Source organism: Bidens hawaiensis, unplaced genomic scaffold, assembly GCF_021521415.1.
Source record: "Bidens hawaiensis isolate Kalapana, Puna unplaced genomic scaffold, B.hawaiensis_p1.1 tig00009086_1, whole genome shotgun sequence".
Lineage (NCBI taxonomy): Eukaryota > Viridiplantae > Streptophyta > Magnoliopsida > Asterales > Asteraceae > Bidens > Bidens hawaiensis.
The window spans coordinates 415,943-443,427 of record NW_027491668.1 but is presented as its reverse complement, the minus strand read 5'-3'; the positions used below and the strand labels follow the sequence as shown (position 1 = coordinate 443,427).

Genomic DNA, 27,485 nt, shown 5'->3' with positions numbered 1-27,485 from the left:
ATAACAGCAAAAGAAAAATTCTAATAATAACAAAATATAAATCAGCAAATACTTATAACGTCTCATAATCAAAAATTAGCAATGCGAACATAATATAGCAGCAAACACCTATAAAAATATACATAATAATAACAGCAAATTGGTTCTCACTGTTTTCATGTTAAGAATAAAATATATTTGATCGGAGTTTGGTTTACTAGCTTGAAATCAAATGGTTGTAAGCTCTAGTCTCATTTGATACATAGAGAGAAAAAAAAACTTTAGTTGTTCAAAAAAATAATAATAATATAAAAGTATAGGGTTTGGATCAAATACAAATGAAATGAAAATGCTAATTGTTAGAATCAAGTAGAGTAATTATGTATACAAGTAAAGTAATTATGTAATTACATATTTACATCATAGAATAATTATATTAATTACTCTACTTGTATATATATTATACTAGATTTTATCTCCCGTATTACGGGGGTTGCTTTACATTATTCTTTTATAATATATTTATATATGTATATTTGGATTTTAATTTTATTTATTGTAAGAAAGTTAATAATTAACATACTTGAGGTTTGATGATAAAATGGTTTCACAAATAAATGATATGTTATAATCCGGTTTAAAAGCTATCTGGGTTTGGTGATACCCATTACCCGTTTATTTTCTTTATTATAAAATTGTTTCTTAATTATAAATAATATATTTTTTTTAATAAAATAGGATATTAATTTTTAGTATATCCCTATTTTATAGGATTTTCATATCAAATATTTTATGAGATTAATTTTTAATATAATGAAATATAACCCGTTTAAGAGCTATCTGGGTTTGGTGAGTCCTTTACCCGTGAATTCGGGTCAAATGCATGAGAAACATTCATTTACAAATAAAGCAATCTGATGGCTTGAGAGAATGGTTGTTTTACATTTTTCGTTTTTTAATATTTATTGTTTGGATTTTAATTTTCTTTATTGTAAGAAAGTTAATAATATACTTAGGGGTTGATAATGAAAAGGTTTAATAAATAAATGATATGTTATAACCCGTTTAAAAGCTATCTGGATTTGGTGACCCATGACCCGCTTATGTGTTTTTACTATAAAATTATTTATTAATTATAAATAATATCTTTTTCATTTTAAATTGGATATTAAATTTTAGTATATCTCTATTTTATAGGATTTTCATATCAAATAATTGGTAAGATTAATTTTTAATTTAATGAGATGTTATAACCCGTTTAAGAGCTATATGGTTTTTGTAAGACCCATACCCATGAATTTGGGTTAAATCAATGAGAGACATCCATTTAAAAATCAAGCAAATCTGGTGACTTCCATAAAAGGGGAGAGCGACTACATCGCGACACATAAGATTTTAGGGGTTTCGTTTATATATATTATAGATAATTACTCTATTAATTTTGACCCAATATACTTGGTCTTTGTGAGAACCGCGTGAATCACTATACTACTTGATTCACATATGAGACAAGATATTTTATATACACCGTATTGTATTATGTTTGTATTCGTAATAACTTTCTTTTAATTTACCTAGAGGTTAATATAAATGAACCATAACTATGTAACCCTATTCACAATTAATATGTTAAATTAATTTGTGTGTTAAGTCATTCCTCAATATTTCTAGGAATTATTGATATTTCAGTTATCGAAAAAGATGGTATGGTATTTGTTGAGGTGCATAGCCAAATCGGTTACAACCGACTGAAATCCTAACCGATTAGTAAACGGTCCACCACCAATCAGTTTATGCCTGGTTCAAACCGCCGGTCAGTCTCTGGACACATTTGACTCGTCCTAAGAAAGGTACATGGTGTCACCCTCATCTATGTAAACTGTTTACTACAATGGCTAATTTTGAGTTTTATAGATAAATAAACTTGAGTTCCCGAGTGAAGAAAATGAAATGAAAGCTTGTGTGTTGCAATTTAATGTTAACAAAATCAAATCACTTGCTACAACTACTACAAGCTTTGATTCTAGATATAACAAATCTCTCATTTACACCTCACTCATACAATCTTTTCTCTCTTTCCCTTCCCTTCTAAACCACAAAAAACAGCATCCAATCTCAAAAACCAAAAATAAAAAACATCATCTAACCTCCTCACCAACACTCAGTTGTCGCGTCTATTCTTCCTACGAGGGCCGGCTCCTCCTGCTGCTGCATCCTCGCTCTTCTCTTCCTCTTTCTCTTCACCTTCCACGGGCTTTGAATCCTCTGGTTCTTCCTTCTTCGCCGGTGCCACATTCACCTTCTTTGCCTGTAAACATCAAATTCAGTAAGTCAAATGATTGACCAGATAACCGACCCACCCGGCCTAATGAATTATTATATTCAAAGGCTAAGTTAAGTTGCTACTTACCGCTTTCTTCCCTCCAAACAACAGCTTCAACAACGCGCTAAAGATCACCACCACAATCGAAACTATCACACCAATTGTGATTTTTGGTTGTTTCTCAGCCTTCTCAATAACTTCCTGCAATATCACCAAAAACCATATTTTAGTTTATAATCTTAAAGTTAACCGCTAGCTTGAACAGGCTCACGGGCTTATTATTTATATGAATAAAATAACTTTTATTTAACGTATAACTATTAAATCCGCTATACAAACAAAATTATAACTATAAATAGATATAAAGATAATTATATACACATAAATATATAAAAACAATAATAGAAATAATAATATATGAATACATACAAATTTAATCTTTAGCTTTAGAATTAACAGCTAACGTGAACAGGTTCACAAGCTTATTATTTATACGAATACAATAACTTTTATTTAGCATAACTATTAAATCCGCCATACATAAAAAATTTTAAGTATAAAAAGATAATAAAAATAATTGTATAATAAAAATAATTATGTATAAGTAATTATATATGTATATGAATAAATAAAACTTTAATTTTAACCTTAAGCACTAAGAAATGGGGCTTAAACGAGCCGGAATGACATTAAGAACTTACCAAAACCTTGTCCTTGTGGTCACCCAAGAAAGGCAGGTCAGCCAACTTGTAAAGAACATCAAACACAGTTTTCTGAAATGAAATTGAAGTGAAACATTCAGATTAAGAAAACCTGTAAAATAAAAACATAATATTTTTTTAGTCTTTTATAATTTGATTATATACCTGGATTCCCATGAGACCATCAGACCCTGCTGCTGCTTTTTCTTCAGCCTTCTGTTTCTCTTCTTCAACCTTAAACTTCAACTTCCATGTCGTATCCCTAATTTCCGTTGCAGACTTTTCATCGCCCGCTATCAAAATGTTGTCAAACAAGATTCCATCTTGCATGGTCCAGATCTCGATACCGATCGCAGCGATCGGCTCAAATTCGGGCTTTTCAAGCTCAAAGTAATCCGGGTTAGGAATCTCACGAGGCTTCCAGATACCCTTGTAAGCCGGGTTATCAATAAGTGGAGCGTGCCATTTACCCTTGTAAGCTGGGTTCCTCTTTAACGGCCTCCTCCATTCACCACACCCTGGTGCAGATTCACATTTCGGGTTGTCGATTTTGGGTGCTTCCCATTCGCCATCTTCCTCATCATCCCAATCCTCGGGTTTAACAGCTTCCGGGTCATCAATTTCCTCAGGCTCGTCTTCTAACCACCCTTCGGGCTTCTCAGCTTCTTCATCCAGGATCTCCATTGGTGCATCCTCGTCCCAGTCCTCAGGCTTTGTGGCTTCCGGGTCGGGGATTTGGGCCCGCTCATCCCAATCTTCAGGCTTTTTGTCATCCGGGTCGGGGATGGTTTTAGCTGGGATTAAAGCGGGCTCAAAGTCCTCAGACGAGAGGAAATTTGCCTTCTTTTTCTCTTCTCCATCAACCAAGATTACAAGCTCGTTGTCGGGCTTTATAACAGCGGTGTACACGTGGGTCAATTTGTCAGATGGGACGGTTGGTGGGAATTTGAGATGGTGTTCAACATACTCTCCGGTTTTAGGGTTTTTGTGTTTTAAGATAAAGTGGACTTTGTTTGTGGCCCCACATTTGTCTGGGCCAAACATGATTGAGTAAGGTGACTCGTTATCAAAGCCCTTGGCGGTCCAGCCGGCCTCTTGTGGTCGGAGATACTTTAAATATGCACCACCACACTCGAGCCCATTTTGAAGACGAACTTCAAATTGGAGAACGGTTGTGCCGTCCTTGAGCTCAACGGGTTTTTCTAGCTCCTTGACGATTGCGTACTTTCTAGCTTGCTCGCTCACGAGAAGCCCGTAATCTTCATGTCCCTCACTCTTCGAGTGCTTCCATACACCTATGGACCATAAAATGGTGTTAAGTTTGTAACAGGTTCATATCTTAACATCAACATGAATACAATGATGATGGTACATGATCACTGGTCTTATAAATTACTTGTTACTTAAAATATAAAAATAAATATCAATAAATTCTGTTCAGCTTTTTTCTGTCTTCATTGCATACAAAATCAAAACCGAACCGTAAGTTTGATTTTACAAAAACATAAAACCAAACGGTTCTTTTTCGGTTTGGTAAACCCCAACCAAATGTCATTTAACTTAATGTCATTTAACTTCTTAAAAAACCAATGCAATAATCAAGCATAAAACCTAAAATGCTTCTCAAACTCAATTTTCCTAATCAAACCAACAGAAAACCTACAAAGCTTCATGAATTCAATATTCCAAATCAAATCATTAACCACGCCATAATTAATCATCCGAACACTCATTTAGCTTCAAAGCTCAACCAGCAGAAAACCTTAAAAGCTTCTTAACTTCGGTTTTTCTTAACATCAATTTTCTAAATCAAACCATTAACCAAGCCCTAATTAATCAATCAAACACACATTCAGCTTCAAACATCAATCAAGTCACCAAATTATTATCATTAACAACACTAATAACAAACCAAATCATCCGTTTTCTTCAGTTTCATGCACACCAGTTAACCTAAAAGCTTCTTACAATCAATATTCTTAATTAACCATGCCCTAATTAATCACATTCAGCTTCAAACTTCAATCAATTATTCAATTCACCATATTATTAGCATCAACAAAACACACATTTAGCTTCAAAATTCAATCAGCAGTAAACCTAAAAACCTTCTTAAATTCAATATTCCAAATCAAATCATTAACCAAACCCTAATTAATCAATCAAACACACATTCAGCTTCAAACCTCAATCAATTATTCAATTCACCATAACAATATCATCAACAAATGTAATTACAATCCGATTCAACCAAATCTTACCGGAATATTCCTCCTTCTCAGACACAATCCAGCTTCCTTCATACGATTCATCAAACGACTCATAAAACACCTACACAAATCAATTATTAGCTACAGATCCATAACACATGTATCGAATTAGGTGACTTACAGCGTCAGATGAAGCGTAGATCTGTGAAACCAAACAGCAACCGATTAAAATCAAATAACACAGCTGTAACGAATTCATCTTCATTACTGGATTTGGCATACAGAGTGTGTGTGTTTGTGTATGTGTTGTTGGTGGTGTTCAATTGTAGAAGTTTTAATGTGATATTAATAGATCTGAGAGAGTGGTTTTGTCGAGTGGATCCATCCGGCCAATGATAACACATACCACGTCGAACTGGCCAATGAGGGGCTGACACGTTGGATGGGAATGCATGGCGTTGTTTGCTTGCAGGAGGGGTGAGATCAACGGCTGGGATTTGTGGATTATGTTTTGGGTTAAGAGCATGTTTAGGTCTTTAGAATTGAGTTTCAAAAATGATTTTTTTTTGTCTTTTTGGCTTTTTCAAAAGTCATTTTTAAAAATCAGATTTGAGGCTTTTAGAAAACTGTTTTTCAACTATTTCAGAAAAACATATTTTAATTTATTAGCTTTTTAAAAACATCAATAAGCCAATAAGTATTTTTCAAACACGCTCTAAGATTTAGAAAAAAATATAATCTACCTATTCTACTAAAGTAAATAACTGGAGACACTTGGCATTTGATGATTCATTCCTAGCCAAAAATTTCTGCTAAATCTATTTTCCTATTTTAATAAATTTCTGCTCAAACTATTTTCCTATTTTAATGAAAGTTATTTGTGTTAGCGTAATCAAAACGTATCAATCCATCATTTTATCAAAACTAATTATTTAAATTATAGAGATTAAAAATATGCGGATATTTATGTCAATATATTAAAAATATTTATATCTTTAATGAAACCATATCTATATTTTTTTTATTAAATCAATTTATAAACACTTTTCAATATAATATATGAATGTGGTAAAAATTAATGAACGATATTTATAGGTATAAAAAGATAAAAGCAATAATAAATTATGAATGAATAACAGTTTTATTCTCATATGTTCATTCAACCTCCATGAATCCATGGAATTCTCATCCTTCTTTTTTCAAATCTCTAATTTAATATAAAAGCGTGTTTTAGTCATGCTAATTTTATATATGATGCTCTCTTTTAATGTCATTTATAATTAAACATATTATCATATTTTCTTATAATTCGATATTCCATTAAAAATATAATTACAACTTATAAAATCACTATGTGCATTTTTTTCGTTATATTGAAATTGCGCGAGAATGTACCACGTATTCGTATGAATATTCCAGTAGAAATATAATTTGAACTTATTAAACTATTTAATTTGATAAAATATAATTTTTTTAATTTAATCATTTAATTTCTATAATTTAATTGTATTTCTTTTGAGATTCCCATGCATCACACGGGTTTTAAAGCTAGTACTATAATATTTTAGTTACAAATATAAATTATTCTTAAAATAAAACAATGATAACTAACTTGTTGTTATTATTATGTTTGTGTTTATAAGTGTTTGCTATTGTTTTCTGGTAGTATTTGCTAATTTTTTATTATGAGAAGTTATAAGTATTTGTTGATTTACATTTTGTTCTTATTATTAAGTTTTTTTCTTATGTTGTTATAGGTATTTACTGTTATTATTTTGTAGCTAATTTTGATTATTTTATTGTTATTATTTGGGCTTTTTTGTTATTATAAAACATTGCTTGTAGATTGGTATTGCAGTTATTGTTTCCTGCGTTCTCAATTTTGATAGATTGGTATTATTTCTTACGTTCTCATGTTAAAATTATTTTGTACATGAGCCGTCCCCTAATATTATATTATATTATATTATATTATATTATAATTAGTTTAGGGGTGAGATCTGGTATAAATAAAATTAGCATACTAAGCGTTATAGTGTGTTAATAATTAATCCAGTTATTTGTGCACTTCTCACTATAAAAATTATTTGTATTTGATCCAAATCCTATTGATTTAGTTGTAGTATAAGTAAAAAGGTATCGAAACATGTTTGTTTCGTTGTTTTTTTTTTAATTAAGTAGCGTCCAAGTTAGCATGCTTAAATGGGTACCAAACTGAATAAACTAAAAATATAAAATATGTTCGATTAATTTGTTGATTAAATATGTAAGTTAAATAAACGAAGAATTTGGAAAAATAAGAAGCAGGACAAATAAGTTTTAAAAGTAATAAAAATGTATTTTAAAAAGGAAAAAAGAAAAATGGTATAAAATTAGTTATACATATATAGTTACAGGAATATTTGACAGTTATATTTTCTTGTATATACAAAGGTTCTTTTTGGTTTATTAGACGTTATCAGCCCAAATTCGCTCTCTATATGGATTCGTTGTTTGTTCATCACATCCGGAATTTGAACTGGATACGGATAGTACGAGCACCGAAAACGGTAAAGTCGGCGACGGTTATGAATAAGTGGAAATCGCGCTTTTCATATAAACTATAGTTGTTTCGCATGTCGTTGATGGTTGGATACTTGGATGTGCACAAAGTTGCAAGCTTCTGATACTTGTGAAAAGTTAATAGTATGTGTTAAAATTGGTTTTAACTGATCCCCTCACATAACTCCTGATGTATGGCTCGGTAAAGCTGACTCGTGGCTCGTAACTCATTTGTAATTGGCTCGGTAAAACTCACTCGTAATTCAGCTCGAGCTAGTTGGCTCATATAAACATTCAAGTCGAGCTCCAACCGAAGGTAGCTCATAGTTTAATTCTATGTTATTTGAGACTTATACAACTTGATATTATTGTTAGGTATCGAAATAAAGAAAAAACGAGCCAACTTATCAAGTCACGAATAGGCTTGAACTGAATACGAGCTCAACTTCTAGCTCGGGTTAAAACATTACGAGTCCGACCAAATTGACGCCAACTTGTATTCATATAAAAATATTTAGAAAATTATAATTATTAAGTGGACATAAATCTTAACACTGACCCAAGCCATGATCAATTAACCTTAATGAAAAGTTCAGATTTTTTGTTTAACTTAAGATTTTCAAATCTTTTAAACTTGACTTTTAGATTTATAAATCGTTATTTGACTTTAGATTTACATATATTTTAAGTTCCTATTTATTGAATATCAATGTGATGTCCATTTAGCTTTCGTTTATAACAAATATAACCATAATACAATCACCAACACATTGGCAGTAAAAAACAAAAGAAATAAGCAGACCCACCCTAACCCAATTACAATCGTCACACCCGAAATCAACACCAATCCTCCCATGTGAGCCCTATTTTTGACCAATAGAAAGCCCAACACCTTGCTTTACTCAACACATGAATCGGGTCCCAGCTATGAAACATAAAGAGTTACGCGTTTGATTTTGCTATTATAAACCAATTTCAAGTAAAAGAATTCAAAAAAACGCATAAAATCAATAAGTTTATTTGGTTAGTTTATTGTTTTTTCAGGTAATTGGGTTGGTTTATTTGGTTAGTTTGTCGGTTTTTGGTCAATAACTAAACCAAGCTGGGGTAAAATCTTTTCTTAGAAACACATTAAATGGAGGTAAAAGTACATGTAATTGAGGTATATATACATGAAGTGGAGCTATAAGTACATGAAATGAAATGGAGGTATAAAACATGAAATGGAGATTTAAATACATGAAATGGAGGTATGATTACATATGAAATGGAGGTGTAAAAGCTAGTAGTATATGAAAATATTAACGGTTCAGTTAATTTCGGTTAACCGTGAGTACCCAAAAGAAAAAAAATAATACACCCCGATAACCGATTTTCAGTTAGACGGTTAGTTGGTTAGTTTGGTTTTCGGTTAATTTTGGTTCGGTTTCGTCGTTTTTGGTTTTGGTTAACGGGTTGGTTATTGCTCACTCCTACCTTGTTTAGGGCTGTAGTTGCATTATGTTGTGTTAATTGTTAAGTTTATTGGGAAATGTAAGATTAATATTTGTTTAGACACTTCGAATACCTAATTGAAATTGTATAACATATTTTGCTTATTGAATCATTGAAGGCTCAGTTTAGTTGTAAATTTGAGCTGAGGAAAAGTTATTGATAAGGTGGGACTTGTTTTTTGGATTTTGTTAGATGGCTTTGCTGTCCAGCTGCCGATATGGTGGACGGATCTAAGGTTCTATATTTTGAGCAGGTTAGTATACCAAAACTACAGCAAGTGTATTTCACAATCTTTCCATTTGTATTGTTATGCAATGTTTAAGTGTTCACTTTTGTATTTTTCAGGCATTTTGGAGAACTCCTCATAAGCCGTTTAGACAGGTATACTAAAGTTTTGTTTTTTCATTGATTAAATTCCTGTTAGAATCTGATTTGATTGTGCTATATCTCCCTTCCTTTTGGCATGCTTATTAATGTATTAACAAATGCTTTAAAGTTGAATTTGTGATCTTTTGGTTCCACTTTCCTTGTTCAATTCTTTATTTTATCATGAAGTATACTAGCACATAAATGATTCCCAAATCCCAATTGAATGGAAGAAGATAGCCTATATTGATTGTGTTCTCTGGCCATGATACCATTGTTTTCGTCTGCAAAAGATCTCGCTGTTAATTATTTCTGACAGTTGACTCATTGCAGAGATTTTGTATGGTGAAGCCTTGCCCAAAAGAGATGAAATGTGATGTTGAGGTATGCATAAATACAACAGTATCCGTTTCAAGAACGATTATCATGATTAAAACAATAAAACTATATCAATACTAACAGCCATCAACTATTTGTAACAATTCCAGTTGAGTACATATGCCATCAGAGACGCAGAGGAGTACAAGAACTTTTGTGACCGCTCAAGGGACCAGCGTCCATTGCCTGAAGAAGTTATCGGGGTAAGAATCACTTCACACATTTTGTATTCTTAATTTAATCAAACACGCACACTTCTATGTTGGATCTTATTGGTGCAAAACCCTATAATTTATACTTCTTTTTCAGTAGTTATCCTGGTATTAAAACCAGTTATCCGTGTTACTTAACTACTTCTTTGGTCTGTAACTCTGTTTTGCGCTTCTTGAAAATTTTATACAGTTTTTGAAATTACTATCATTAATAGTTACTAAAATAACCTGCCTTGTGAAATACTGAGTTATGAAATCAATAGACATATGTTTTTAATAACCTTACAATATTATTCAACATGCAGGATGTAGCAGAACATCTAACAACCATATATCTTAACCGTTGTGAACGAGGGAAGAGATGCTTATATGAGGGCTCAACTCCACCCGATGGCTTCCCCAATTCATGGGTATTAAACCATACACCCGTTTTGTTTTATTTTCAAAAACATTCATCATCATCATCATCATCATCATCGTACTCAGTATATCCCACCAATAGCAAAGCTATAGTAGGGTCTGAGGAGGGTAAGATGTAGACAGCCTTACCTCTACCCCATAAGGATAGAGAGGCTGCTTCCGGTGAGACCCCCGGCTCGATAGTAGTTTTGCATCAAGCCTTGGACATAAGGCACATAGCACTCAATCATCGGGACACCGGCTGATCGGTGCATGTACCCTTGTCTTTCGGCTATCAACGCCACTACATGATGCCTGATTAACCGTCCGTCACTTTTAACGTTATTTTCACGAGATTAGTAAAATAACGTCAAAATTAGTGCAATTTCACTTTTGCCCACCCGAGGGTTCACACATATATACATCATATGTGCGCACCGCAAGCAGGGCTATATTTTCAAAAACATTCTTTCTCAAAATAGCAAATTGGGCGGGTCAAGGAACGGTTCAAAAGCTAAAACGAGTATTTTTTCCTTGCAGAATGGAGCTTCATATTGTACCTCGGAACTGGCGGTTTTGAAGAACAACGAGATCCATACATGGGATAGGGGTTATGATGACGAAGGGAAACAAGTTAGTTTGCTTTTACAGTTTCATTATCGCACTCAATATACAACTTTATGTTTGAACAAGTTATATGACTCTATTCATCATATAGTGGCAACCCGTTTTGACTGTTTTGTTTAATACAATACAATCCAAATTGACCCGTTTAATCATATTGCAGGTTTGGGGTGTGAAAAATGGGCCTTATGAATTCAAGCCTGCACCAGGACCTGCAACTGGACCTGCGTATACTTCTGTTGATATGTTATCCACTTTAAATTTCCCTCTTTCAATTGGTAAGAGGATTGAAGGTTCCTTTGTTCTGCAAGAGTAATTGCGTGTTACTATGTCTTTACTATATAGCTACCCAATGAACCTTCTATTTTGTTTTTAAAATATACAAAAGTTAGTTTCTTTCAACCGTTGTAGTTAAGGCCGCAAATGAGTTGAGGTGATGAATTCTTCTTGAAATTTATATGGCTTGTTAGGTTGGTGGTTTAGCGGTTTGGTTGACGGTTTTGAGGTCGTTTAACCTGAATGACTGCTACCTCTTTATTTTGATATGCGAACTAGCGAGTTGATAGGAAAAAAGAAATCTGTTTAAAACGTCAAATTGTTAAAGCTGGTTTAGGCAGGGCCGGCTCCGAGAAAGCAAAAGAATTTTGGGCCTTAAGTAAAAGAAGTATTTTGTTGGGTTTAAACATTCTAATTTTTATATCTTACTTGGTTATAATTTGGGTTGGGTAAAAAACTTTTGTATAAAAAAAAGGATTAAACATGTCTTTAAGCGAGGGTAGAATCCACAACCTCCCGATTGTGACTAGACCAAGCAAGTGGTTATGTAATTATGTTTAAACATTAAACATATGTATTGTTTTTAATAAAAATATATATAATTTTTTCAAAAAAAAAAATTTCGGGCCTAGCGGGGTGTCGGGCCTGTGTCCGTCAACCACCCAGCCACACCCATGGGCCGGCCCTGGATTTAGGTCAGTGAAATGGATATCTGAGCTCGACGTCGATGCCCGACAAAACACAACTAATACATCACATGGATCAGCGAGAGACATATTGGGCGGGTCTCTTGCTACACTACACCTAATTTAAAGTATATGAATAAAGTTATTCAAGGTCAGTATCCTTCTATAATTATTGAATTTCTATTCTTTTAATTAGAAAAAAAGAAGAAATAAAACTTTACCAATCTACCATGGTTACTTGGTTAGGATCTGCTAGCTTTGTTTGACAAAATTGATATTTGATTAAACTATATATTGCTTTTATTGAGTTTTTTTAAAAAAGAAAAAGAAAAACTCATACCTTGTGCAAAATGACGGCCAACTTCACTAACACATCTAAAACTGTATTTAATCAAAAGCTTATTACTCTATCTAACATTAACAAGTGTGTGATCGTTAACACTTAAAAGATTTAATTGGGCATGTGGTTACACATTAGTGGTCCAAGACTCCACGTGACACTAACTAATTCCTTTTACTTTACAAATAGTTTTAGTTTTACTTGTATACTTTAAGTAACATACGATTTTAAGCTATCGATTTTCAATATTATGCGTTTTTAATCTATTTTAAATTAGCTTACGATTTTATCCTTATAATTCAAGTAGTATACACTTTTAGCATGTTTTGTTTTAACTCGTTTGATTTTTATTTGACAGATTACGCTCGTTAGCTTTAAAAGAAAAGTCATGATAACTTTACTTTTATTATGCTCTCTCTTTCATTTGCTATAGCAAGATCCGCCGCCTTAACGAAGAGAACCGATACTTGCCTCATTATAGCGAATATGTCAAAGCCGAAAAGTTTCACATCCACAAAAATGCGTGCTTCTATCATGCTCATTAAATAATAAATATACATATATAAGTTAGAAAAATGACCAAAATGTCTATTTGACTGGTTAATGCCAATAAAATGTCTATTTGATCAATCAATCCCATAATGTCCACCCTTAAAAGTCGTTGACCTGATCACTTTTAGATCATTACTCAATGATATTTTTGACCAACCAAATTCTGTCACTTGTGCAAAATAATCCCGTCAGAAGCCAAAATATATCTCGTTGAAAGCCAAAATAAAATATCGTCGAACGCCTAAAAAACTCTGTCGGCTCCGACGCTTTAGAAAAAAATTAGCGACCCGACATTTGTATGATGCGTGGGAGAATCTAGTTGGTTAAAAGTTTCGTCTAAGCAATGATTAAAAAGTGACCGGGTCAAATGAGTTCTAAGATGAACAATCTGAAAATTGGTTGGTCAACATTCTATCGAAATTGACACATTTTGTTCTTTATCTCGTCTCGTATAGGGTTGTAAACGAGCCGAGATCAAATCATGAAAAAGCCCAATCGAGCTGAGCTTAAACGATCCTAAGCCCGAGTTCGAGCCTAAAAGTAAGCTCGTTCACTTAACGAGCCAGAGCTTCACTTATTGAGTTCGAGCCGGCTCATAAGCCTAACGAGCCTGTTATTAATATCATTTTCATTAATATATATATATATATATATACACATATTTATATTTAATACTTAGTAATTAATCTATAAAGTGTTATGAAAAAAACAGCTAAACAGTATATTTATGTTATATATAAACTTATACCTGAAAAAAATTATATAAAAATAATTTTAAATATATAAAAATTAATTAAGAAATAGTAAACGAGCCGAGCTCGTGTTATGAAAATAGAGATCGAAATGAGACGAACTCCAGCTTTATGTAAGTTAAACGAGTCAGGCTCGAGCCTAGTTGAGCTCAGGCTCGGCTGGAATAACTGCAAAAGTTCTTTGAAGACACGTGTAGTCATGCCCAAACACATCTGCCGATAAATATATACAAAACCGTTATTTCCCGCCACGAGTAGAATTTGAATTAGAATTAGACATGACGTACAGTCGTTCTAGGGCACGAAATGCTGCAACTCCATCAATGTCGAAGCTTCAATTCAAGCTCGCACGCATTGTTTCAAGTCACGATCAGCTCAAACTCTCCTTCAATCACCTCAAATCTCATGTCAAAACCGGTTTACTCGAGGTAACTCATTTTAATTTCAAATAATTGGACAAATTAAACGGTGATTTCGTTAATTATGTTCGGATTTGTAGGCTGAAGATGTGTTCAGTTCGCTAGCGGTTCCACTTATGAAGCTCGTCGGTTTGAAGAGCGATGAAATGGCGGGAGAAGGAAGATCAAACACGTTTTCTATTAACTTCTGTGCTAATGATCAGGTATATGCTTCGGTTTAGTGCGTTTATGTTTCGACATTCGATTCGTGATGTTTAAACTAATTTCATTGAGGTGCTGTGGTTAGGATTAATAGAAATTTGTAATTTAGGTTTTTTAGGAATATGTGCACATGAAACATGTATTTGAGGTGCTGCGACTAGGCTCGAGCTCGGTTTGTTTCGCTTACAAGAGCTCGAACTCGAGCTCGGCTTGTTTCGAGCTCTTTTTTACCTAAAACTCAAGCTCGTGAGTTGTTTTTTCAAGCTCGGGTTCGTCCTGGCTTGTTTATTATTTATTGATTAGTTTATATAGGTTTTTAGTTATTTTTATATATTTTGAGAGAAACCTTAAACGAGGCTAGGCTTGGCTTGAGTTGGTGTAGTACCTTAAACGAGCCAAAGTTCGGCCTGAGCTCGGCTGTGTAGTGTGAAATTAATGCATAGAAGTCCGAAAGAGGTAAAACATAAAAATACAAGGCTCGTTAGGGCTTGATGAGGCTAAATGAGCTTCCCTCACGAGGCTCGAGCTCGGGCTCGATAACTGTATGAGGTTTATTTGAGGCTTGGGCTCGAGCTCGAAAAAGCTCGGATTGTTTCAAGCTTTTTATTGGTCCGAGCTTGAGTAGTTCAGGACTGGCTAGGTTTGTTTGTTTGCATCCTTAATCTGTGAGGCTTGGGCTCGGCTCGAGCTCGAAAAACCTTGGTTCGTTTTGAGCTTTTTATCGATCCGAGCTTGAGTAGCTCAGGACTGGCTCGGCTTGTTTGTTTGCACCCTTAATCTGTGAGGCTTGGGCTCTGCTCGAGCTCGAACAACCTCGGTTCGTTTCGAGTTTTTATAATCGATCCGAGCTTGAGTAGCTCAGGATTGGCTCGACTTGTTTGTTTGCACCCCTAATCTGTGAATAGAAGAATTATCTGTTAATTTCTGGTTTATTATTATTGTTTTTATTGTGTTTTTTTCCCGAACGGCTTTAATTTCTGGCTTATTACCTGTGGCATTATACAGTATGAATTTGAAGACATGATTAGAGAGAATACACATAAGTCAATGTCAACTGGCAAGAGAGGATGTGATTTGCAGAAGCTGGAGGTACCTTTGTTCTTATTGTTAATTCAAATAGGATCACAGTTGTGCTAGATTTGGAACAATATCTCTATGCTGATGCAAGAAATTCTCATTTGTCACTTTGTGTTTTAAACTATTGGACTAATTGCTCATGTAGATAAGTAGGAGAGACTGATTTTCATCAGGCTTTATTGTTATTGTTATTAGAATTAGCAGTGGATAATATTAGATGCTCAACTGGTTCGTTTGTTCTCATTGTATGCCTTGTCTATATATTAATGATGATGTAGCGACACGTTCAACACCGAATCAGTTAGAGTTGTAAGAACCACATAAGCACTTGTACATAGTGCTACACAGATATAATGGAAGAGAGAAGGATACGTGTCACAGTTAAAGCAATAGGCACATGTGTTTATGCGATTCTCACAGTTCTCTACTTAAAATTGGTTTTATATCGACCCTTTACTATATCTAAAGATAAAAGAGAGATCATCTTAGTTTATCTATCATTTAAAAATTTATGTATATGGTTTTTGTGCTTGGGAAACTGCAGGAAGAGGCCACAAATAATGCAGTCATGGCAGGCAATGAGGTTATTCATAAACAAAAACAACTTATACAACTAGTGAAGCTTCTCAAACAAGTTGAAAATTGTGTTAAATCTAGCCGGAAAAACATGTTTCAAACAATTGATGACCACAAAGACAGCATCCACATGTTCTTGCAAAAAGCTGTCACTTACATATCTGTTATTCAACAATCAACCCATGACAGTCAAGCCTCCGTGATCACACTCAAACTTCTGAAAGCTTTATATGATCTTGTGACTGAAGTCCTAAGTTCAGTTGAGGGTGGGGTGGATAATCTCACCAATGAATTAAATGATGAAATGTGTAAGCCGATGATTGAGTATGTCAAAAGTTGTAAAGCTGAAATGACAACCGGCACATGCTCTCGTCTGTTGGTTGCATTGGAGGACATGAAAGAGGTGGCAAGAGACGGAAGGGTAGAATTGGAAGATGCGAGAAAAATGGTGAGAGTGGCTGAAGAAAGGAAGATTGAAGCTTTGAGCATGTTGAGAGAATCAGAAGAAAAAATAAAGAAAATGAGCCGATACTTGTAGTTATCTAATGACAAGAAGGAAGCTACTGGTCAGTCTGGTCGTTATGCGAAGAACAAAGTAAGTCCTATATTTAGTTATTTAAAGATCATGAGGTTATTTGCTCTTTTATAGTTTTATTGGTAAACTAAATGAACGCATGATTTGTTTTTTGATTTAGCTTAATCCAATTCTTAATGATGCAAGTATCTGCTTATCAATCAACATTAGAAATATAAGTAAAATAAGAAGCCAAATTGAAGCAAACTGTATTTGGCGAAATTGGTGGCTTTGTGGGTTGGGAATGGGTCAAAACTGGTTGAATCGGGTATTCAGATTGACCCACCAACTATGACTGGTTAACAAGAATATGTGTCGAGTCAGCTTGGCTTGACCATTAACCCAGGGTGTCAGCCATGTTGGGTGGGTGCGTTGACGGGCTGAAATGTTCAATCTGAACACGACCATATTTATATTTGTGTCAAAAACATTAAACATCAACCCTAACTCACACTTAAAATCGTGTAACCCGAACACGACCTGTTTAAACATTAACCCATTTATCTGAGTGTCTCAAAAGGGCTGGTGGGTAATAATTAAGTTGTAAACGTGTTAATCTGTTTGGTGGGTTATAAACTACGAGCTAGATGGGTTAACTAAACGGGTTAAATAGGTTGCCATGTCGTGTTGTGTTGCGTCATGTCGGATATTGCCACCCCTATGCTAACCTTCCAACAATTTAAAAACAAATCTTTTCATAGTTTTATAAATAATCAATGTATTAATAGTGATGACAATTGACTGACAAATCATTACTTAAAAAGTAATTAACTATCTTTTTTTCTGGATAAAGCGATTTAGGAGGCTGTAAGAATGTAAATTAATTTTTAGTTCTTTTGATCCATTTGACCCAGCTAAGTTTTCCATTATTACGTTTTGACCCGTTTGTGATAAAATAAAGCCCAAATCAAACTGTCATTTAAGTAAACGGGCTGAAACTAAACCGCCACCTTTAAATTATAATTTGATTGTTAAACTTTTGTTAATCTTTCTCCAGTTATTAGCACCAGCACCACAAGAGGATCAAACTAAAGATGACAAGTTACTCTGGGAACTACTGAAAAAGAATTAAACCGGCAAACAGCCCCAGAGCCCATTCGGGCCCAGAGAGCTTTTTCATGCCGGAACCAGCACCAAAAACCCTAGCCCAACAACTAGAAAACCACCCATCACTCACAGTCATAGACCAACAACACGGGCCTACAGCAAACTGAAAACACACTCATCGGGCTCCTTGCTCGCATTGGGCTTATCGCCTGCATTACCAAGAAAATGAAGTCTTATCAAAGGTATAAATCTCTTTTCTCACGTTCGAATGCTCGATCACACGTCATTAGAGTAAATGAATAAGTGGATTTCGTGCTTTTCCTATAAACTATAGTTGTTTCGCATGCCATTGATGGTTAGATGTGCACAAAGTTGCAAGCTGCTGATACTTGTGAAAAGTTAATAGTATGTGTTGAAATTGGTTTTAACCGATACCCTCACAAAACTATGGCTCGGTAAAGCTGACTCGTGGCTCGTAACTCGTTTGTAATCGGCTCGAGAAAACTGACTCACAATTCAAATCGAGCTAGTTGGCTCATATAACATTCAAGCCGAGTTCCAACCGAAGGTAGCTCATAGTTTTATCCTATGCTATTTGAGACTTATATAACTTGATATTATTGTTAGTTATCAAAATAAAGAAAAAACGAGCCAACTTATCGAGTCACGAATAGGCTTGAACTGAATACGGCCTCAACTTCCAGCTCGGGTTAAAACATTACGAGCCCGACCAAGTTGACACCAACTTGTATTCATATAAAAATACTTAGAAAATTATAATTATTATGTGGACATAAATCTTAACATTGGCCCAAGCCATGATCAATTAACCTTAATGAAAAGTTCAGATTTTATGTTTAAACTTTAGATTTTCAAATCTTTTAAACTTGACTTTTAGATTTATAAGTCGTTATTGACTTAAGATTTACAAAAATTTCAAAGTTTCTATTTATTGAATATCAATGTGATGTCCATTTAGCTTCTGTTTATAACAAATATAACCACCAATACAATCACCAACACAGTGGCACTAAAACAACAAAGAAATAAAAAGACCCACCCTAACCCAATTTCAACCGTCACACCCGAAAGGCTGAAACCGACACCGATCCTCCCATGTGAGCCCTCCTTTTTCCTCTATTTTTGACTAATAAAAAGCCCAACACCTTGATTTCCTTCACCAAACTCAACACATGAATCGGGTCCCAGCTATGAAACAGAAAGAGTTACGCGTTTGATTTAGCTAGTATAAAACCAATTTCAAGTAAAAGAATTCAAAAAAACGCATAAAAATAAATTACTTTATTAATTTAAAATGTAGTGTGTGAGAGAATGAGAGTGTTATGTATTGATCTATTTATATATCAAACGTGTCTATCTTAAATATATTGTAAAATCAACATCGAATTGGTGTCATAACTACAATTTTTTTAACCGTATTTGTAACCATCCCTAATACACGAGTCAGCCTTCATGAGACAGGAACATAATGATTTTGATGTTCATGTCTAACTCACCCAAGGACACCATTAAGGAGAAAACCCACTATTATGAGAAAAACCCTATTAAGTCCGGTTTGTAACTACAATTTTTTTAACCGTGTTTGTAACCACCCCTAATACACGAGTTAGCCTTCATGAGACAGGAACATAATGATTTTGATGTTCATGTCTAACTCACCCAAGGACACCATTAAGAAGAAAACCCACTATTATGGGAAAAACCCTATTAAGTCCGCTTTCAAGCTTAAGCCCCAATATCCCAAACAATTAACAACACATAACAGTAGAGGTTCACAAAAAACCCGAATTCGGAACCGGGCCTGAAAAAACCAGGAACCGTTTTTTTATACCTGGATTTTACTACCCGAACACGTACCCAACCCTATCCGTAAGGTACGGATAGGGTATGCATTTCAGTACCAAAACCCCTAACCAAAACCGGACCTGATTTGTACCTGGTAATACCCGAAAACCGGAACCAGGTTTTTCAAATACCCGAAAGTGGGTTCTTCAAATACCCGAAACTGGGTTTTTCAAATATCCGAAAAATACACAAAAAAAGTGCAACCCGTTAAAAAACTCAATCTATACTCGGGAAAAAGCCCAGAAAAAAACCCCGAAAATATGGTTTTTCAATACTCAAAAATAGGATATTCAAATACCTGATGCATAAAGTATGACTTTTTAGAGACAATCAGACAATTCCTATACCTGAACTTCCTATACTATTAAAGCAAAACCATTTTTTTATATGTCATTCAAGACCCTTTACATGGGCTAAAGTGTACAAGTTTCTATTTTTACAACTTATCTTTTCATGAATAATAAAATTACAAGTTTTTATTTTTATAATTTATTTTTTTATGAATAATAAAATAAAAAATATATTGTTGATGAAGATCGAACACATCGCCTTGCTTTTAAAATGCTTGAGACTTACCGACTCAACTAAGATTTATTCTAGTTTCCACAATATTTCTAGACCACTTAATGAATTAATAATTTCCTTGTAAGCAAGTGGGGCCCTTATTTGCATAACTGTAAGATTCCCCTTTCTTCTCTCACACAATTTCCAACTCAATTTCCAGTTCCGTCAACCACCGGCGACGGTCAAGGCAAGTTCGCCGTCGGCGGCACCTCTTCTGCTTCTGCTCCCGGTCCAAACGACGCCGTCGATACTTTCTTCCTTTCTCGAGACCGCAACCGCCTCTTCTCACAGATCGAGGTATTAATATTATTCAATTCTCTCACCAGAACTATAGATGCATGTGTATATGTATCTATTCATTCATCGACTGTAACGGTCAACGGAATTGTACTTGCTATTATTATTATTATTATTCAGATTTTGGATGCTTATTTACATTACTTTGGAGTTTTATAAACTTATTAACACCCACACGTGCGTGTCAACTGTTAGAATTATAGCCTTTTCAGAAACTTTCGATTCACTGTAAATTTTACACCACTAGATATCGCTGATATATCGGTTATCGGTCCCTTGATAAAATATCAGTCAGAATACTTCCGATATAAGTGTTTTAAGTCTTAATTATCAGTTTTTAGTGCTCAATGTTAGTGTTTTAAGTCCTAATCAGTTCCTACTTGCAACACGATTGTTAGTGTTTTGCAAGTTGCAAAAGGATAATTTGTAAACGGTAGGAGAGTATACTGAATTATCAGTGTTAAATTTCTATATATATGAATTTTACATGATATTAAAATTACCGATATTCCATCGACATCCGCGATAACCGATATGATATCTCTGATATTTTTCTGCATCAACTGCTTAGGCTCAAAACAAGCTGAGCCTTTTCAAGCTCCAAATGAGCCTCAAATAAAACTCGTTTGAGCCTTAACGCCTTAACGAGCCTTGTGTATTTTTAAGTATTCCCTCTTTTGGACTTCTATCATTCTATGTATTCATTTTATACTACACAACTGAGCTTGAGCTGAGCTTTGGCTTGTTTAATGGACTACATGAGCTTGAGCTGAGCTTAGGCTCGTTAAAGATTTTTTATGAAGTATATAAAATTAATTAAAAACTTATATGAATTAATTAATAAATAACTCACGAGCCAAGCTCGAGATTTAACAAAATAGCTTGAAACGAGCTGAGCTCAAGCTTTCGTAAGTCAAAACGAGTCTGGCACGGATTGTTTACGCCCCTGGGTGTGCATGAAACCGAAAAAACCTATCAGAAATAGGAAAAAATGAAAAAACCAAACCGTATAAAAAGCCGATGGTTTGATTTATTTTTTCGGAAAAAACTGAACTTACAGTTCAGCTTTGCGTTTGCATGTAATAAAAACTTAAAAAACGGAACTGAACCGAATATATAGATTTTCATTTTTTGTTTTAACTAATTTGTAAGAATTTAATAAATATGTAACTAAATATTTTAGCTCAAATGTATAATAGTCAATTAGTTATTAATTAAGAAAATGATTTAGGCCCAAATTAACTTTTTTGGGCCCTTTTTTTGCCAAAATTTTTAAACTCAACTGCAAAATCGAAAAAACCGAAACCAAAAGGTTTTCAAAAATTAAATAACCGAAGTTTCGGTTGTTGGTTCAGTTTTAGACCAAAACTGAAAGGTGCACACCCCTACCACTAATATAGAAGTAAGATAAATTGGCCTGATTCACATTGAGTTTGAATTAGTAGGGTGTACATCCTTTATTCAAAAGAGACATCAATTTTGATTATATTTTCAATCAGTTTGTTTTTGCTTAAATTAAATGTGGATCTTGAAAAATTTCTTCAAAGAAGATTACAATTGCTAAAAGTCTGCATGAGTATTATAATTTCAGCTTTTTCTGTCATTATAGCTCTTTTGATTGTTGCTTCAAAGGTTAATTTGTGAGTATGACATTTTAGTTTCTGAGGCTCATTTCCATGTTAATTTTGTAGTATCTCATTTTTTAGATTGAGGGTTACCTTTGAATTAGATGTTGTAATCAAATTAACTTGATGTTTTTAACTAACTTTTTGCAGCTATCTTTATCTGCAACAAACTTGCGTGACAGAGATGTGCTTTCCAAGGTAAGTTTATCTATCTTTACAGAGAAAATAAAACGATATTATAGACTTATTAAAATGTAGTTCTTTAAGCCTTTTGATTTCTCACATGTATGTTCTGTTTATAGAGTGATCCTATGGCGGTTGTTTATATCAAAGGAAACGACGGTTCGCTGCAGGAGCTTGGCCGTACAGAAGTTGTTTTAAATTCATTAAATCCACAGTGGATCACAAAAATAAAAGTCACTTATTGTTTTGAGACAGTTCAAACACTCATGTAAGTGATAACAGATTATATTGTTTTTGTACTGATACACGTCTTTATATCAGTATTATTTACACCAGTGGTTATTATACATCACAGGTTCCGTGTGTATGATGTTGATACCCAGTTTCAAGGCCCAGAAGGAAAGGTATATCACTTGATTTTTTAGTAAAGTTACTTTATTAAATTTCAGTCACTAATGATTTAAACTAGATTTATATCATTCAATACTTTAATGGTATTCCTATGCAGACACTTAAGCTGGATGATCAACAATATTTGGGCGAGTGTACTTGCAAGTTGTCTCAGGTATTGAATCTTTATCTATTTGTTTTGTCATAACTTAAACTTAATGATGAAGTTTAAATAGCTAAGTATATCAGTTTACAATCTGTCTCCATTTTGTGGTTTGGAATTTGGATAAATTACTGAACCCATAGATATAAATAGATGTGATAGTTTTGGCCCATTTTCCTCTGAATATGTCGATTTGCGTTGTGTTTAACCCATTTTGGGTCGAACGGGTCAATCAAGTTCAAAGTTGTCAGCAGTCTATCTTTATCGCGAGCAACGTTCTAAATCATTTAACTGTTATCAAAAGCTCATATTTTTAAAAATCTTTTTTTGGGTTACCTTGATCTGACCCATTTCAATCTGAACCCGTTTTGCTGGTTGACTTGTTTTGGCCCATTTAATCGTGGACGGTTTTTTTATTTATATGTAGATAGTTGCTGATTCAAAGCACTCCTGGAATGCAGATCTTGTAACCATAGCAGATTCAACCGAGTCAACTCGGCCAAAAAAACTAGGACGACTTACTGTCCATGCAGAAGAACAACTTGTCTCCAAGACCACTGCAGAGTTGACATTTAAATGCACGGATTTAGAAAATAAAGATTTTTTCTCGAAAAGTGTAAGCACCTTGTGATCAGTTATTATGTTACTAAATAATGATAAAACACATTTTCTGATTTTCCCATTTTATTTTGTTTCTTACAGGACTGTTTTCTAGTAATTTCAAAATCTTCGGAGAGTGGGGCTACTATTCCAATTTGCAGAACCGAAGTTCTGAAAAACAATCTTAACCCTGTATGGAAACCTGTTTTTTTAAACTTGTCACAAGTTGGAGACAAGGTATAAACATTATATTAAATATTAATCCCGTGGTCTAATAAAAAGTATCAAAATATAGAAATCATGATTTTTAATTAAACTTATGCAGGCCAAACCACTGATTATTGAGTGCTTTAACTTTAATAGTAACGGAAAGCATGATCTGCTTGGGTAAGACACCACCGTTATCTTTGATCCCCTTTTTTTTTATATTAATTACCGGTTTTGCTTATTATTTTTCTAATATTTTGACCCGTTTAGCAAATCTCAAAAGTCACTTGCTGAGTTGGAAAAGTTATGTTCTAGTAAGCAAGGGGAGAACTTATTTTTACCTATTAATATCAGGAAAGATCATCAGTCAAAGGTCTTAACAACACATTTGTATCTGTATTCGTATGGATCCATACATTATATTATTGTGCTTTAGGCTTACTTACGATTGTAAATTTGATATAGGTGTTGAAAAGCCAACTTTTTGTGCAAAATTATGCCGAAAGTGTTCATCATACCTTTGTGGATTACTTAGGTGGATGTGAAATGAATTTCATGGTTGCCATCGATTTCACAGGTATCGGGATTCTTATTTGCTTATTAGTTAATTAATAATAATTATGCTGCTTACCTTGTAAATTCAATTGCCAGCTTCAAATGGAAATCCCCGACTGCCCGACTCGTTACATTATTTTGACCATTCTGGCCGTCAGAATGAATATCAGAAAGTGAGCAGTTGTTTTTTATATTTTACAATAATAAGACATGCTAATCATGTTACACCTATTTTAGGCTATACTAGAAGTTGGAAATGTACTGCAGTTTTATGATTATGATAAGCAGTTTCCTGCATGGGGATTTGGAGGACGCCCGATTGATGGTCCCGTTAGTCATTGTTTTAACCTAAATGGAAGCCATGAAAAGAACCCAACTGTGAGTTTTAAACTTTTAATTTGCAATGCCTTTTTGAACTGTATATTCTTTCGTATTTAATTATGTTAAACTCTTTTATTATCAGGTCTCGGGGATTGATGGAATTATGGCAGCATACAGACAGGCCCTTTGTAACGTTTCACTTGCGGGGCCCACCCTATTTGGACCTGTAATAACCTCTGCAGCGACAATAGCCAGCCAATCAGTGGCGGCTAATGAAGACAAGTATTTTGTATTATTAATCATCACAGTATGCATCATTTTTCACCACTTTTCATAAAATTGTCATTTTTATATATATAAAATATGATACAACGAGGTGGTGATTTCGACCTATTTACATATGACCATCAAATGGGTTGAAAGTTGCACAAAGCGTGTTAGTTAACGCGTTAAACATTCTAAATCGTGTTATTTAAAACTTATTCATATTTGACATGCTAATTATTCATTAAATGTTTGGACAAAAATGGCTTCTTGTCAACCTGACCCATACCAAATTTATCCGTTCCTTATTTCACAGGACGGAGTGATCACGGATCATCAGGAAACAATTGATGCCATTGTGATGGCATCTGATCTGCCACTGTCCATCCTCATTGTCGGTGTTGGTGGGGCCGATTTTAAAGAGATGGAGGTACTGAAATTACTTCCATGCCCTTGTTCTATGGCATAGGCTGTCAGCCTGTCATTAATATTGTATTAAACCTTCCGGAGCAAAGTCTATAAATGGGTGTTTATTTTTTTTATGTGTGCAGATGTTGGATGCAGATAAAGGAGAGAAACTTCATAGTTCAACAGGGCGTGTTGCATCTCGTGATATCGTCCAGTTTGTTCCTTTCAGGGATGTACAAGGTAATATGTCACCTTTTCCATGTCGTGCAAATATATCAAATTGGGCCGGGCCGGGCTCGGTTTGGTTGGGCTGCTCAGGCTGGGTTAGGTTTGGTTGGGCCGGGCTGGGTTTAGTTAGGTGAGGCCATGCTGGAATACATTAGGTTTGGCTGGGCTGGGTTGGATTGGGTTTGACTCGGTTAGGTTGGGCCGGGCCGGGTTAGGTCAGGTTAGGTTAGGCCGGGTTTGGTTGGGTTAGGTTGGGCCTGGTCAGCTTGACCTGAAATAGTTTTATCAATATTTTTGTAAATAGTTTGTGTTAAAGTACATCTACAATATATTACATTACATTATTACTACAATAATAACTTATATTCTACATAAACGATTTAGGAGCTTGTATGCGTTAAAAATACACTTTAAAGCGACTTTCCACCCATTTGACTAGTTTCCTTTTCAGTTTATTTTATTTACATTTTTACATATTTGACCGTGTTAGGATGTCTTCTCTTTAAACGCTATATTAATGTAGCATATTCATAATAAACGCTAAATGTTGAGTTTCCCCATTTGCAGGCACAGATATATCGGTTGTTCAATCGCTTCTGGCAGAACTACCTTCACAATTCTTAACCTACATGAGAAAAAATGGCATTGAACCAAAACGAAAATTTCCTATACTATAGTAAAACCTATGCTTTCGGTCATATTCTTTGTACAATATTTCATTTCACTATCACGCCCCATGGTTCCAAACCCGACCATGCATCTCTCGTTTCGTCTTTTGTTTTTGTAACCCATGATCTGATCGAGCTTGATGAGCCATAAAATAGCCCGCCAAGCTAGAGCAGACCATGGTCCATACAAAATGGAACAAACATTGATTTTGATGTTTGTTTTTTTGTATGACCTAGGTTACTAGGGTTCTGTGTTTGTTGATAACTAATTCATGTGGTACTTAAAGTTCACACCAAAATTACTTTGAATGTACATAAATTCATGTTTTTGATATGAATTACTTTGAATGTATACAAGTTCATATGTTTGATATGAAATTACTTTGAATGTACATATATTCATGTGTGATATGTTGTGTTTTATTTAAACTATGCATAACATACTTCAATCTTGTAAGGCAACATTAACATAATATTTCCATTAAGAAATGCATCATAAACAAGAAACTGTTCACCCTAGGGTTGAGCACGGTTCGGTTCGGTTCGGTTAGTAGATGAAACCAAAACCGAAGTCATTGGTTTTTGTTTTTTGGTTATTTTAGGTTTCAGTTTTTCGGTTTCGATTCAAATATAGTAGGTTTTTTTCCCCAATTTGTGTAGACATTGCAAAATAAATTTTAAAAATGAAAATGATGATTTTAAGCTTGTAATAGCATATTAGAGTACCATATATATATATTGGATTAAAAAAACAAAAATATTCGCAAGTTATGTGGAACTATACGAATACAAAGTTGCTAGAGTGGTAGAGTTAAAAATTCAACAAAGTTCTTAATAAAAAAACACTAAAAGTTTAGTCCCAATCTTCATTCATCTTCAAAGTTTAGTCATAATATTCATCATCTCCATAACTCGAGCTGGGGGTCTCACCGAAAGCAGCCTCTTTATTCCTACGAGGTAGAGGTAAGACTTTCTACATCTTATCTTTCTCAAACCATACCATAGCTTTGTTATTGATGGGATTTTACTAAGTACGGGGATGATGAATCATCATTTTCATAATATTCATCACCATCGATCGTTCGGTTCGTTTTTTTAATGGGGATAGAGCTTACCCTAGTTCACCCCTAACCCCCACACCATAAAAAATAAATAAATATTTTTTTGACACGTCCTGCTTGCGGTGCACCCATATAATGTATGTATGTGTGAACCCTCGGGTGGGCAAAGGTGAAATTGCACTAATTTTGACGTTATTTTACTAATCTAGTGAAAATAACGTTAAAAGTGGCTGAAGGTTAATCAGGCATCATGTGGTGGCGTTGATAGCCGAAAGACAAGGTTACACGCACCAATCGGCCGGTGTCCCGGTGGTTGAGTGTTATGTGCCTTATGTCCAAGGCTTGATGCAAAACTACT

The 27,485-nt window shown here is 34.3% G+C and overlaps 3 protein-coding genes across 3 annotated transcripts; 2 read left to right on the top strand and 1 right to left on the bottom strand.

Annotated features, from left to right (window-relative positions):
* Nucleotides 1–1,975: 1,975 nt before the first annotated feature.
* Nucleotides 1,976–5,516, bottom strand: LOC143531207 (calnexin homolog). Its single transcript, XM_077026553.1, has 6 exons — nt 5,395–5,516; nt 5,265–5,334; nt 3,169–4,298; nt 3,004–3,075; nt 2,390–2,503; nt 1,976–2,287 (listed from the first exon to the last, which is right to left on the bottom strand). The coding sequence occupies exons 1-6, from the start codon at nt 5,491–5,493 to the stop codon at nt 2,141–2,143; spliced, it is 1,632 nt and encodes a 543-aa protein (XP_076882668.1). The 5' UTR covers nt 5,494–5,516; the 3' UTR covers nt 1,976–2,140.
* Nucleotides 5,517–9,396: 3,880 nt separating this feature from the next.
* Nucleotides 9,397–11,643, top strand: LOC143531193 (chromophore lyase CRL, chloroplastic-like). Its single transcript, XM_077026541.1, has 7 exons — nt 9,397–9,501; nt 9,594–9,629; nt 9,948–9,998; nt 10,103–10,195; nt 10,510–10,614; nt 11,144–11,236; nt 11,391–11,643. Exons 1-7 carry the CDS (start codon nt 9,466–9,468, stop codon nt 11,541–11,543), a joined length of 567 nt encoding a protein of 188 aa, XP_076882656.1. The 5' UTR covers nt 9,397–9,465; the 3' UTR covers nt 11,544–11,643.
* A 7,573-nt stretch (nt 11,644–19,216) lies between these two features.
* Nucleotides 19,217–26,194, top strand: LOC143531171 (protein BONZAI 1-like). Its single transcript, XM_077026521.1, has 17 exons — nt 19,217–19,301; nt 20,318–20,454; nt 22,230–22,277; nt 22,382–22,530; nt 22,618–22,666; nt 22,771–22,827; nt 23,243–23,431; nt 23,518–23,652; nt 23,741–23,802; nt 23,893–23,995; nt 24,088–24,199; nt 24,274–24,350; nt 24,415–24,555; nt 24,641–24,805; nt 25,079–25,192; nt 25,314–25,410; nt 25,966–26,194. Exons 1-17 carry the CDS (start codon nt 19,217–19,219, stop codon nt 26,073–26,075), a joined length of 1,830 nt encoding a protein of 609 aa, XP_076882636.1. The 3' UTR covers nt 26,076–26,194.
* The last annotated feature ends 1,291 nt before the right edge of the window (nt 26,195–27,485 follow it).